General features: G+C 35.1%; 1 protein-coding gene across 1 annotated transcript; it reads left to right on the forward strand.

Annotated features, from left to right (window-relative positions):
- Positions 11,452–13,354, forward strand: LOC109833014 (early light-induced protein 1, chloroplastic-like). The gene is given in 4 exon segments (XM_020400540.1): positions 11,452–11,679; positions 11,949–11,999; positions 12,871–13,046; positions 13,048–13,354. Coding segments are annotated over 4 exon segments (528 nt in total). The 5' UTR covers positions 11,452–11,538; the 3' UTR covers positions 13,208–13,354.

Here is a 14,536-nt window from a genome sequence, read left to right on the forward strand (position 1 = left end):
CCCCCCCCCCCCCCCCCTCTTTATTTCTTTAGTGTAATTTTTATCTTTACTCTCAATTTATTCAACTGGTCGATTCTTCAGCTTGCCTAGAGTTAATCTAGGAAATTTTGTTCGGTGGATCCGCCCCCCCCCCCCACCACCACACCACCCCCAACCACCCCCAAAAAACAAAAACCACCACCACCACCACCAAGATTATATTATTACTTAGCCTTTTGTTTTCCTTACAATATAAGTTACTTGAAAAAAATAAGGGTTAGTTACAGAAAACCCCGTGAAATTTTGTTACAGAAAACCCCAACAACTTTTTTATTAGGCGAAACCTCTTGAACTTTAGGGATTATTGCACGTAATTCTCATGAACTGCTTTATTTTCTTAAATCCTACTTGAAAATATATCTTTTACTACTCATATTTGCACTATCACTCTAACATGTCAGTGGTAAGTATCTACCAAAAAAGAAGATGAAAATTCTTTCTTAGTCCAAAAAAAAAAAAGAATTCTATTGAAAAAGGAACCATATGTAATTTTTTGGGAGTAACAAATTATTTTCATCTGTTTTTTTGGGCATATGCTTGCCATAGAGCTGTTAGAATCAATGCTGTTAATTTGAAAAATAAATGACAAATTTTCATGTGAAATTTAGCGAAATAAAATAGGTTAGGGAAAAAATTGTCCAAGGACCCAAAATATAGGACTAACAGGGGGAACATGTGAGGTGTTCCCCTCCTATTGTATAATAAACTGGCCATTATAATGAAGACCAACTCATTATGCAATAGGAGAAAGACAACTCACTTGTTCTCCATGTTGATCCCATATTTTGGGTCCCTATAGCAAAGTTCCTAAAGAGAAAGTCTAAGGACACTTCCGTTGGGCAAGTGTAGGAGAGTGTTGGGTTCAAAATCTAACTAGCGTTAGGTTTTTGGGTTAGGTTGAGTTTATTAGACACGTGCCCCCTCCTAATAGAGAGTGGGAGCCACGCTCGACTTGGGCGAATGCCGCTAGAAGTGCTCGATCACTAAAATGCTAGTTGTACGAAGTGAAAGAAATTTGAGTCTTGGAGTTGGCTCCAAAAAAAAATGGACTCACAATAAGGACATCGTTAGCGTCACTTTGTACAAGCAACGAAATTTGTGAATTGTGAGTGAGGTCTGGCTAGCCATCCTAATCGAGGTTGAAATTTTATTGGAGAACACATCAACAAAATTTTCTTAGTTCCGCATGTTTGTTGCTGATTATTTTGTTGTTGAATGTCACAAGTTATAAAGATATATATAGACACATTTGTTGTTATTGACGTGTGAAAGTCTCTCTAACCATTATATCGATATATTTAAAAAAAAATTTATAGTTTTATATTAATCCTAACATATCCCCGTAGGTTGAGCGTTTTATTTATGGGCTGAAAATCTGGACTCATTCAAAGTTGATACCATCTTATTATGGTTTTTGGAAAAGCTCATTACGAGATGGATTACAATATCTAATTGGACTCAAAAAGACTAATCCTAATTGAGTTATGAGCCCAAGCATATTTAACAATCTATGCATCTTACTCTCTATCCAATGTGAGACTAAACTCCATTCTATGCCCAACCAACCAAATGGATGTGAGACAACTTCCTTACAAATCTCCACTTTGAATCTCACACAACCGAATGGATGCAAGACAACTTCCGTGCAAATCTCGGCCTTGGCTCGGATTCAATTGAGTCCAACTAAAGCCCAAAATACAAGATTGACTAATGGAGATAGCACCTCAACTTCTTCACAAATGAAGAGAGACACACCAAAGCCAAATTTGACATCATGTGCACTTAAGGGAGCCCGAACCCCTATTGGACCAAGTTACACCAAAGGGAGATATAATGTAACGCCACATGCACTCCATCTTGAGCTATAATCCGTGCAACAGAATCTCGGAGCAATCATAGCATCCCATAAAGACTCATCGAACCATGAGCTCTGTCACCATGTGAAAACCCCTCTAACTGTTATATCAAAACTTTAAAATCATGATAAGAATCGAGTATTATAGTTTTATATTAACGTTTTAATATGATCAAACTGTCTTTAAATTTTTTAAAGGGATAACAATCTTTACTGTAGGTGCTAGATGGTAGACCCTTGATTAAAGTGGGGAGAAACCTAAGTCACCTTAACTTCAAAGACTAACAAACCAATATTTGGATTTTCGCCGCTATCAAAGCATGGTGAAGAGTATATTTAATCATAATTTTCTATTGCTCAGTTTTTTTTTTGTATTGATCGAGAAATAGGTATAAGTGATAACTTTAGAATTATTTACAATCATCTACTTATTAATAATAGGTGATTGTTGATTGTTCAAGGGTTGTTTCGTTGTGCGGAAATATAGCTAAAGAAGTAAATAGTGTAACCTTGATTCATATTTCAATTGTTTGATTTGCAACGTTGTGATTAGAAAATGCCAATGTATTTATAATTTGTAAAAAAATAAAATAGCAAATGCTACAGAAAAACTGATGTTTGCAAAAGATGCAGCCTCAAAAAAAAAAAAAAAAAGGAAAAAAAGAAAAAAGAAAAACTGATGTTTGCAAAAGATGCAGCCTCAAAAAAAAAAAAAAAAAGGAAAAAAAGAAAAAGAAAAGAAAAGAAAAGAAAAATCTAAAAATAACTATACCTCATCAAACAATTTCTTTCCAATTCCAAATAGGAAAATCATCTATCCATATTTCCTTTTCTTTGTCTAAAACCATGTAGCTTTTCCACCAATTACTTCCAACCAAATATTGAATTTGCATTAAGAAGTACATTTCTCACAATAGAGTAGAAAAAATCTACATGATGAATTTGCAATTGATTTCCCACAAGGAATTCCACATGCAACATGGGCTACAATTTACTTTTTCGACAAACCAAACCGTCGAAAATAGTAGTTAGTTACGTGATCTAAATCTCCAAATCTATTTACAACATCCAAGACTCATCGAAAGACTAAAATTATGTCCCAAAGTATACCTATATTTATACTATTTACAAAAGAGGATTGAGGTGTTAAAACTTTTGATTGCCTCTTTTCCTTTCAAAAATTTGGCAATTTTCAATAATGTCTTAAAATTTATTCAGTTCATTCTATTTATTACACTATAACTATTCTTACAATAAACATAAGAACTAATATTAAAAATTAAACATATATTATAAGCTTTAATCATATTCCTTAAAGTTTATTTAATTCATTCTATTTATTACGTTATAATTATTCTTCCAATAAACATAAAAACTTATATATATCATAAAATCTAACCATGTTAGTCTTATGTTAAATAAGATAAATATTCCACTTTAGATATGAGATATTATACAATAAATATGCAATTAATATTTGTAAAACCTCATGAATTTTGGAAAATAGTGTGAATTATATTGATAAATGAGAACTAATTATGATGAATATAATTTATGGATGAATGATTATGCTAACAATTGATTTAAGATCAGTTAAGAGTATATATGAAAGTATACAAAAGTTAAACATTCACAAAGGAAAAATATGGAAAAATAACCAGTTAAGAGTTTATCTGCATTACACACCGATACAATTCGAATCTGAAAAAACTAAAAAGACAAAAGTTGTAGGTATCTTCAATATCTTTCTAACTCATCTTAAATAACCTCATTCTGAGATCGTATGTGAAAGTTTACAGGTAAAATACCAAAGACTATTTTCCTAGTCTGACTAGGTTTCCTGTTTCGGGTTTGGGTTGTTTTGATTCGGGTATGCAGTTATATATATACATGTTTACACATGAAAAATACATATTTTCATCAGCATTCTAAACCCTAGCAGCCCCTCTTCCTCTCTCTCAAACTCTAATCATAATTTGTGAGATTTGAGAGAGTTCTTAAGGCGTTTGTCAAGAGGAAGGCGGGATTTCACGACTTTGGTGAAGAGGGATCTTGCATGCACGTATTTAGGAGTTCAACAAGACGCTTGAGGCAATATCATCTTCCTACAAACCTTTCCATGTAGTTAATTCAAGATTTAATATGTTTAATTGATGAATCTCATGTTAAAGCTTAACCCGATGTTTTAAAATCTCAGTTTATGATGTTAATATTTAAACCAATGTGAAAATCTGTAGATTTAGTTGCTGTTTATAATAGTTGATGATCATGATAATTAGGCTTGCTTTTATTTTTGTTTTAATTTATTAATCATGCTTAAATAATATTTAAATCTTAGTTTAACAATTAATTGAGTTTTATTGTTAATTTAAGATGTATGAACCCTAGGTTTGTGATACCTAAGTGATGTGAACGTGTTTAATTATTTTATATATGTTCAATGATTAGTTCCAATCATGCTTAGTTAATCATGTTGATAATTTATGTTTTATTTGAGAAATTTTAGTTAATTGAGATGTCAAACCCTAACTAGATTAATTCAAGAGTTAAAATCATGTTGAGTTAATCCCTGTTAAGCAAATATAAAAGTTTAAATCTTGTTATATGCCTCATGTTAATAAAATTAAGTTTTTGAATAAAGTTACAAAAACACAAATGCCAAAAACCTGATCTGTGAAGATCTTCTCTGGCCGATCGACCGACTAGCGACCAAGGCTAGTCGGTCGACCGGTGAGATCCTGTGAGTGCACGTTGTGCACGTTTACATTTGATCAATCGACGCCCTAAGGGCGGTCGACCGACGCCCAACCTGTATTCTCTTTTGTTTGATGTGTTGTTTTTTTACACCTTTTGTTTTTGAATGCGGGGTTCAAGGCGCACGATGATACACATACAATCATGAGTATACATGTATAGTGTTGTAGCACACACATGAGTATCCCAAAGAGGATTAATACAATTATTGTTTCGATTACACGGGAGATATGAGTTATTTAAACATTATATACTTGTATGAATATCATTGATGAGCACCGCTCAGTACTACTTAAATAATACGTCGATATACCATTAGTACAGGTCATTGAGTCGGGTTTTAGGATGCTTGATCTAGTAGTCCGTCCCGCGCATAGATGCGATGAGGCTTGTGAGCCATATACCTAGGATGCCTGATTTGGTAGTCCGTCAAGCACGTTGATACGATGAGACTAATAAGCCGTGTACACTTTTAGGATGCCGATTTGCTAGTTCGTCCCGCATGATAATGCGATGAATTATAAATTTTAGAAAGATTTACATTGTGATAATTATCTGATAGACTAAGTCTTGGTGGACACCATTTATGAACATGACTTCTCGTTGAGTTATATATGACTGAAGTACTTTACTCTTATAAGTACGCGGCATTATATGCAGTTATTTACATTATCTTCCAAAGGATAGTGGAAGATATTTTTGGTTCGATATTATGATGATTTTACTTTTTTATATTGCTATCCTTTATTCTTAGTTGGGATTGATGATTAGCGATTCACAATTTGAGACATATGATATATACATAAGAGTTTTCTTGTTAGGATTATTTCGCTTGACATACCAGACTCGTGTTGTAAGTTTCTAATTATTGATTCTATTTAGATTGTTATTCTTAGTCCGATATTGATATTTAGTTATTTACAATTTAAGACATATGATATATACATGAGGGTTTTCTTGTTTGGATTATTTCGCTCGACGTACTACGTCTCGTGTTGTAGGTTTCTAAATATTAATTCCATTTAGATACAAGGTAAATGATCTAGATAGACTATGCTTAATAGATAGAGCCTCAATCATATCTAGTAACCCTTTTCCTGGGGTGTAGGCTGTCTAAAAATCACTGCAGATAGCTGATCCCCATCAAACACCGATGATGGAAGTTACACTCTGACGACTTCCAGAAGGTTATAATTTAAAGAATTTCACGCAGACTGATGAAGGTTACAATCTGACGACCTTCGCAGCAACTGATGAAAGCTCTAATCAACAGCCTTCATAATTAACATCGAGAGTTACAATCTGACGACTCTCACATATCAAAGAGCTAAACCAAAGATTACAAAATGACGATCTTTGCAACGTTCTGACAGAAAGAGACTACAAATCGACGGTCTCTTCAAATCAAGACGTGGAAGTCCTCCCCGCGTACCAGCATCAAGACGCACCATGTTCATAGCCACGAACGCAAATCTAGGAGCAATATTGATGGCATAACCTAAACCATGCATATCCATAATATAAAAGGCAAGCAAGATACAAATAAAGCTCAAAAATAGATTAGCACAATAAGCTAACTTGGATCTTTAACTCAAGGCGATTAGACCTTAAATCAAAGAGCACCAAGCTCTGATACCAATTGTTAGACCCTAGAGGGGGGGTGATTAGGGTCTTATGCTAATCTAATCCGATTTAATGCCAATTAAAATTAATTAATAAGTTATCCTAGCAAGTATGAAATACAACAATGTATATGAGCTAGGATAAGTAATATGAACAACAAGATATATCCTAACAAAGAGATATAGGCAATGTATGTGCAAGGATATATAAGCTCAAGGGTAAACAATCTAAACTAGATAGTGGGCAATATAATCAACAAGCAATATACAAAGGCGATATAAGATATAAAAGTAAGTGCGCCAATGCAATCACAAACAAATAATATGATTATGGAGTTCGGTCCCCACGACCTACGTCTCCGCTCCTCACCTCGAGGAGATCTCCACTATCACAACCGGGTTTTCTACGTTCACCCGAACACCGTTTACACCTCACAATACAATCACTATGCAATCACACCTTACACACTAAGTGTTGGTCCTAGCCCGTGTCCTCCTCCTCAAGTGCTCGGTTACAACCTCTCCCTATGCACGTCAACCGACGCCACTCCTCTTGGATTCGACCCCGTCTCTCACCACACACTTCTCTCGGTGTACAAGTGTATTACAAGTGAATCCTCACAATAAGCATAATATAACAAATGATTGTTCTCTCTAACAAGGTGAGAACTCAATTAAGCTCAACTCAATGTCACACAATCCCACAACCCAATTATATAATGTATGCAATTACAATAAGCTCAATGGTTGTGTGTGTAAACAAAGAGTGAAATCAAATCTAACTCAAATAGCAAACTAGCAATAATAAGAATATGAAAATCAATAATGAAATTGCTAGAGAAAAGAGTTAGAAAACTTCTCTATGAACACAAAGAAGAGGATGAAGAGGATTGAGAATGAATCCCTCAATCTGCAGTAAAAACTTCCTCCTTTGTAAACAGAAACCCAAACTTAAACAAACAGTAAAAACCTTAAACCCTTGTTTAAAACATTGTTTTAAAAACTTCTTAGCATTACTTGAAAGAGAGCAGCAATAGGGTATTTATACCCACTCTAAGTCTCAGTCAAAACCCCTAACAAAAGATAAAAATAGCCCCAGCAAACAGCTCAGGAAATAGCCATTGGGAAAACAACGATCATATAGGCGGTCGACCGGCGGAAATATCGGTCGACCGACAGAGAGCAAAAACACGAAGAAACAGTTCTCATATAGGCGGTCGACCGGCGGAAATATCGGTCGACCGACAGAGAGCAAAAACACGAAGAAACAGTTCTGGACCATCGTCGGTCGACCAGTGCGGTCGACCGATGGAGCTCTCGGTCGACCGCATCAGTCGACCGACCAACTCTCTGCTGCATGCTGCCGACTGAAACTATGAGCGATCGACCGGTGTGGTCGACCGAATACTGATACTTCAGAAAAACAGTTTTAAACAGATTTTTAACTTTTGGAAAATTGTTAAAAATAACAAATGAAGTCCAAAAATAATGAAACATTGGGAAATGTATATAAACATGTAAATGGACATGTTACAAAAAGAATTTTCCAAATTGCATTTCCCATTTGTGAAAAATCATTATTTTGCAAAATAATCCAAAACATGAAAAAGTAAACATGTGAATTTTGATATTTTGGCTAAACCATGTTTTGAAACTTTGCACAATGATTATATAGACTTTTCACAAAATTGCATATTCTATGTAATGTTTTCAAAAACACAATAGTAAATATGAAATATGTGATTTCATATTATAAACATGAAAACCCAAAAAACACATGTATGTATATATAACTATATATATACATAAAAAACAAAACTTATATATATATATATACGAAGAAACCAATAAATGTGTGTGTATAGATATTGAGCTTAACGTATTAAACACACATAATATAAACCTATACTAAATTACCCAAGCTTGATCTTGATCTTCATTGTAGCTCAACTTGGTACACATGCGGATGAAGCTTGAACTTGATCTTTAACTTGAATTGACGTTGCTTCACTCCACAATTCCGCCAACCTCCATTTGATATGATCGTTAAGGCTCGATTCCATCCATCCTCCAACAACGTTGTTTGTCTACAATATATAAGAATGTACAAACACTAGACAAATAACATTAGTGATAAATTGTTTGTTAAACATCATCAAAATAAAGAGGCCAACAAAACGCAACTTCCAAGCCGCCAAACACAGCTTCCAACAAGATGCCGACGCAGCTTCCAGCCGCTGCGTCCGAGCTTTCAGACACTGCGTTCAAGCTTCCAGACACTGCGTTTGAACGCAGAATTTACACCAGAACGCGGATTTTACGTTTGACTCGTTCAAACACGAGCTGAACAGTTTCAAAACCGTTTCCCACGATCTGAGGAGATCACAACTCCACTCAGGAGTGATTTAAGGGGCGGTTACATCCCATTAGCCCCACTTAGGAGTGAATTAAGGAAGTGATTACACCCCTTAATCCCCTATAAATAACTGAAAATCAATTCAGTTCAGGGGTTCGGTCTGTTAGAACTTCTTGGCAGCAACAGAGGCTAGGTCTTTGGGCTGGCTTTTGGATCTCTCTCCTTAGCAGCAAAGAAGAGATCTTCGGCTTGTCTAACCAATTACGGTTAAGATCAATCAACTCATCAAGAGTTCTAAAACTTGCCACGCAAGTTCTCCACAACGTCAAATCGTGAGGAGAAGATCATGTTCTAGTGAAACAAGACGTCGGATCGTCAACGAGAAGCAAACTCGATGCGAGCATTCGAGGGAGGCATCTCATCGCCACCGTGAAGAACCCAGAATTAAACAAAGGGGAGAATCAAATTCGTTCTCCTCTCTTTTGTAATCAGGGAATTCAACTGTAATTGATTTTGAGAGAATACAAGTCATTTTCTTTCACTGTCTCTTTACTACAAATTTTCCCACAAACATGGGGGCGGATGAAGATGATATTACTGTAGTACTCTGACGCTCTTGTTGTTTCTCTTTTTATTTTTTAATTACTTTCAGACAGCAGCTCAGAGTTTCGGAGATCCGCAGGATGATGGACTTCTAGCATAGTCACCGTCACATATTTTTAGTAGATGAGACTCCACCGTAGTTGATATTTATCTCTAGACATTTAGAGTTTTGTATTTCATCTTGTAAAAGCTGTGTGCCTTAGTTTATTTTCAGTTGACTCATATTAAGATACTTTATATTTATTTCAGACTTCAGTTGTATTCAGTTGAGACATGGTTATATATATTAGATATCTCTTTCTATATCATGTCTATTGCATTTATTTCCCTTAGTTTGCATGTTTTGTACATGCACTTGTATTTGATTCCACTAGAGAGATATTACTGTGATGGTAAAACGTGTTGTTGCATAGTGTGGGTGCATGACAGATTTGACATCTTTGGGTACACCTATAAATATAAAATTAATATGTAAGATAATAATATCATAACTTATATTTATAAAATATATTATAATTTAAGATAGTTTAATATTAAATTAATAATCTAGCATCTACCTAATACTATGATATATTAATATGTTTGTATGACATAATAAAAATTTAGTGGAGAGGAATACTACTATAAATGTTAATCTCTTAGTGTACGGAATATAGAATTAGTATATAAATTATCATAATATATATTACTAAATATTGTAATATATTTATCGTAATATTTGGATACGAGGTAATTCTGAGCATGCAAAATTCTAAGTGGTGTGGGAAGCTATTACATTTGCTCTTGACACTATACGTGGAAAGATAATTTTCTAAGAAGATGTGGAGGTTGTAATTAGAGATATCCAAAATAGGGCAGAGCAATACTCAAATTTTAGACACTTTGTGGATGATATATTCAACGATATTGCACACGACTCGAGAAATGTGATTTTCAGATAGTTCGTCAAATGAGGAATTTAATGGCTCATGTGTTGGTCTGAAGAGCTAAGAAAATTGATGATTTTGAGTTAAGAAAATTGATGATTTAGTGGTATGGCTTAAAGGCTCACCACCGTTTTTACACAATACTCTGTGGTCTGACAAGGAACAACGTTTATCCATATTTTTTTATCATGCTTCTGGATTTTTAGTTTAGGTTGGATGTGTTTTACTATTTTTTCCATAAAAAACTGTTACAATACAATAATTAGATCCTACTAACAAAGTAATTTGTGACATCTGCCCTTCTGAACTTACTAATAATGCATTTAATACGAATAGTAGTGAGAAATGAGCCCATAATTAGTGCATTCATGTATCTTCTTGCACTAATTAATCAATTTTTCCTAATTAATTATACACTAATTATTTTACGATTAATCTACTTCAATAAAGATCTCAAGAGTTGCATAAAATTATACTATATATGAATGCTCAAATGCACAAAAGAAAACACCAAAAGAATCAAATGAAAAAAATGGACGAGGTGAGAATTTTGATAGTGGAGTCAATCTCTCGATTATAGTAACATGGATATATGTCACATTCAACAAGATTTCATATGTGATAATTTAGAGAGAAGATTATATTGTTTTTTTTGGAGGAAACAAATAGATCTGGGATGAGTTCACCTCTCATTTACAAAAGAAAAAAAAACATAAATCTATTAGTTATACAAATATGCAAATTTGTGTAGAGAAATAAATTGACCCTCGAATGTTTTAGCCTCATATGATTACTCAATGTGCATAACGTGCAGTGCACGTCTTACATACTAGTAATACTAGATGTGGAATTGCAATATTTGAATTTGAAAAATCATCTCCACTGTTCACCATGCGTATGAAGCTTCTAGAGTTTGCTTCGTTGCCAACACTCCGACCTCGCAGCCAATAGCCACGGCCACTTGTGTCCACAGTCAATAATGCAACCCCTCCCACAAAATTAGATGCCACCTCCAACCGAGGAAAGAGACCCACGTCTCCCACCTCCAAAGCGTTGGATTCACGTGGCCCGGGCGCAGTCCATAAACACCAAAAGCCCACTAAACGACATCTCCACTTCCCAGAATCTTCTCCTTTTTGGCGAAAGAAACCTCCGGCGTCACCGTAGTCCACGTCGTAGGCCCATCTCTTGTGACCACAAGCCCCTCCACGTGACTTGGAGCGCTTTTGGCCCAGTTATGTAGCCGACGTGGCCTCATGCCAGCCACCGCTGGCGTCTATAAATTTTGATGCCTCTGGCCTTCAGTATCCACCAAAAAGATATCGGAAAGTTCAAGCTTAATTTGATAAACAAAGAGTTAGATAAGCTTTGAAATTCGAAGCGATGGCAGTTTCAGCTACATTAATGCAATCTTACTTGGTCAGGCCCATGGCCAGTTCTGGCTTCAAGAGATACTCTTCAGTTGGTATTCCGGCTCAATCTCTGCGGTGCAAACGTGCAGTGCACGTGCGTTGCCAAGCAGAGGTAAGGCCACTGTGCTAGTATATATGCTTATTTCATAGTGATGATAGTATACAACTATACATTACCTGCTTAACTTCAAAAAGTTTAATTTTGTTATTCTCGGAGTCACAATGAGTTTTTTCTATAGCAAGAGTTTTCATACAGATCTAAGATTGAATAATTATGTTCTGAAAATTAAAAAGCCTGATTTTGACCTACAAATGAAGTTTGAGGTTGTCTAATGTCTTGTATTCAAAATTATATAACTTTTTTTTTCTCATGTTGAACAGGAGAAGCAAACACCAGCTGAGGAGCCAACGTCAGCAACACCAAAGCCCAAGGTATAAAAAAAAAAATCATCAGCAACGTGCTCCGTCAGTTAAAAAGAAAAAGAAAGAGAAATAAAGAAGTATAAACTATATATTGAAATTTTATTGAAAATATTGTAAAATGTTTTTATTACAAAAAAAAAACTATGTGACAGTTTTTCTATAAATACCTAAATGTCCATTGCAATGGAGTAAACTTCAGAATATATATATACACACTACATATAAAAGAGGATTGAGGTGCTAAAACTTTCGATTGCCCTTTTTACCCCTCTCAAATTTAATCTTTCTAATTTTACTTTAATTATTTTATTTATCTCAAAATCTCTTTCAATGAGTCTTAAATTAAATTAAATTAATTGCAAATCACAATAATAATAAGATTTAATTAGTTTTTCGGTAAGACTTAATTAGTTCCTAGGTTTTTAAAGATTCCATAACTTATTTAATTAAATGCATATGTTATAGATCCAATTAACTAACTACTCTTTCATTTTTCCTTTATATAACCTCTTTTTCATCTCTACACTATAAATTATGATCATCCATTGTCTTCAACCCACCACATCACCCACTAAAACAAAATCCCACACAACACAATTATGTAAGAAAATCAAAAGAGCAAGACACATTATTTTCTAAACATCTTAATTTTAAGTTCAGAAGAACCTACCTCAAGATGGGAATAGGCGAGTTTCATGCCTTTTGATGCGACCACCAAATAAAAAATATTGTTCAGCTTATTTCTTAGAAGCCCATTCAGCAAAATAAATCGTCTATTTCTTATCCACTATTTTCTAAACAACAAATATTTTATAATCTATTACACTCGTTCTGGAAAAATATATAAGTTTGCTATTCTAACGCTAATAAAATACAACAGGTGAGCACTAAATTCTCAGACGTCCTAGCATTCAGCGGCCCAGCACCAGAGAGAATTAACGGCCGTCTCGCCATGATCGGCTTCATGGCAGCTGTCGAGCTCGCAAGAGGCGACGACCTCGCAGCGCAGCTGGCCAACGGCGGCCTGCCGTGGTTCGTGGCGACAGCAGCAGTTCTTTGCAGCGTCGCTGATCCCGCTGTTCAAAGGAGTGAGCGTGCAGTCGAAGTCGGGGGGTTTGATGACGGCGGATGCGGAGTTGTGGAACGGGCGGTTTGCGATGTTAGGGTTGGTGGCCTTGGCTTTTACTGAGTATGTGAGGGGAGGACCTCTTGTGTAAATTAGGAAATTGTTAAGGTCTAAAAATGGTTTCTTATGTAGGAGGAGAGAATGTGAGGAGATTAAGAGGCTACGGTCTTGCGGTATACACTCTGTAGGAAATATACTATCCGTCTATAAATGAAAACATCTCTTGTTCCGTTTCTCTCTTTTTTTGGGCTTGGCTGCATAATTTTCACATTTTAGTCCGATTTTGTTAGTTATACATAAATTCTACAATTAAACGGATTTCTCGAATTTCTCTGCAACCAAGAATGTAGAATCTTAGGGGTTGTTTTGTTCGGTTTTTTTGATGGGGGAACTTTGCAACTTTTTCCCAAAATCGCCTCTTAAAGAGGCGATTTTGTTAAGAGACGATTTTGAGAGAAAGCTGCCAAAGTTCTGATACTTTGGCAGCTTCCCCCCTTCCCCTTCAAAAAAATAGAACCAAACGCGCCCTTGTTAGAATCATTTCCCCCCTCCAGTTTTTCCTCCTAAAAAGGAGTTAATATTCAATACCCTGAAGTCGTTGTTGCTGGATTTGCTCGTGATGTTAAATGCAAGCTCTAAAAGTATTGATATGCAATAAGTCTGTAACTCTATTATTCAAATACTGATGGATATTTAACTCAGTGTGAGAACAAGAGTTATGATCTGTCATTGAGAAGATCTTCAAGAGATTTGTTTCTAATAATGCTTTTGATAACTTGTTCCTAATAAAATTTTCTCTGCCTCGCATTTCTTCCGCTTGTGATTTATCAGTGCAGTTCTAGCTAGCAAGTTGTATTTTGCGAAATGTAGTAAAGCTTTCATTACAAAACTACTTAAAGTTATCAGCTGTAGAATGTATAAACTAGTATGTAAACTAACATCTTCTTGATGTTTAGGGTCAGTTTGGCAAAATCCTTTAAAACTAGGGTAGTATTGATCATAGGCCAATTTTATCATAAACTGGTTAGGTTTTTTTCCACATGGGATGGTTTGAAAAAAAAAACACGTTTTAAGCCATTTATTGGCTTGAAACTAAGCCAATTCTGGCCCCGTTCTAGCCAATCACAAAACAATAAAAAACTAATTCAGAATCATATCTTACCCATTTTTAAAGAATAGACAAACACGCTCTGGAATATATCAAGCTTAAAAATATATACACAAAAGCATTGCAAATAATACATTAGGAGTCAACAACTCTAAACTTAAAGTAAAAAAAGCTACTCACTTTGCTTCCAATATTATACAACGGAGGACCCTCCTGAGCATTATTTTTCCCAAACAAGGAGGGTGTAGGATTCCTTTATGTCACTATATTACATCGATCTATGTTGGTCAACTGTTAGGGTCTTAGAGCATC

The sequence above is a fragment of the Asparagus officinalis genome, chromosome 3 (genome assembly GCF_001876935.1).
Source record: "Asparagus officinalis chromosome 3, Aspof.V1, whole genome shotgun sequence".
Taxonomy (NCBI): Eukaryota; Viridiplantae; Streptophyta; class Magnoliopsida; order Asparagales; family Asparagaceae; genus Asparagus; species Asparagus officinalis.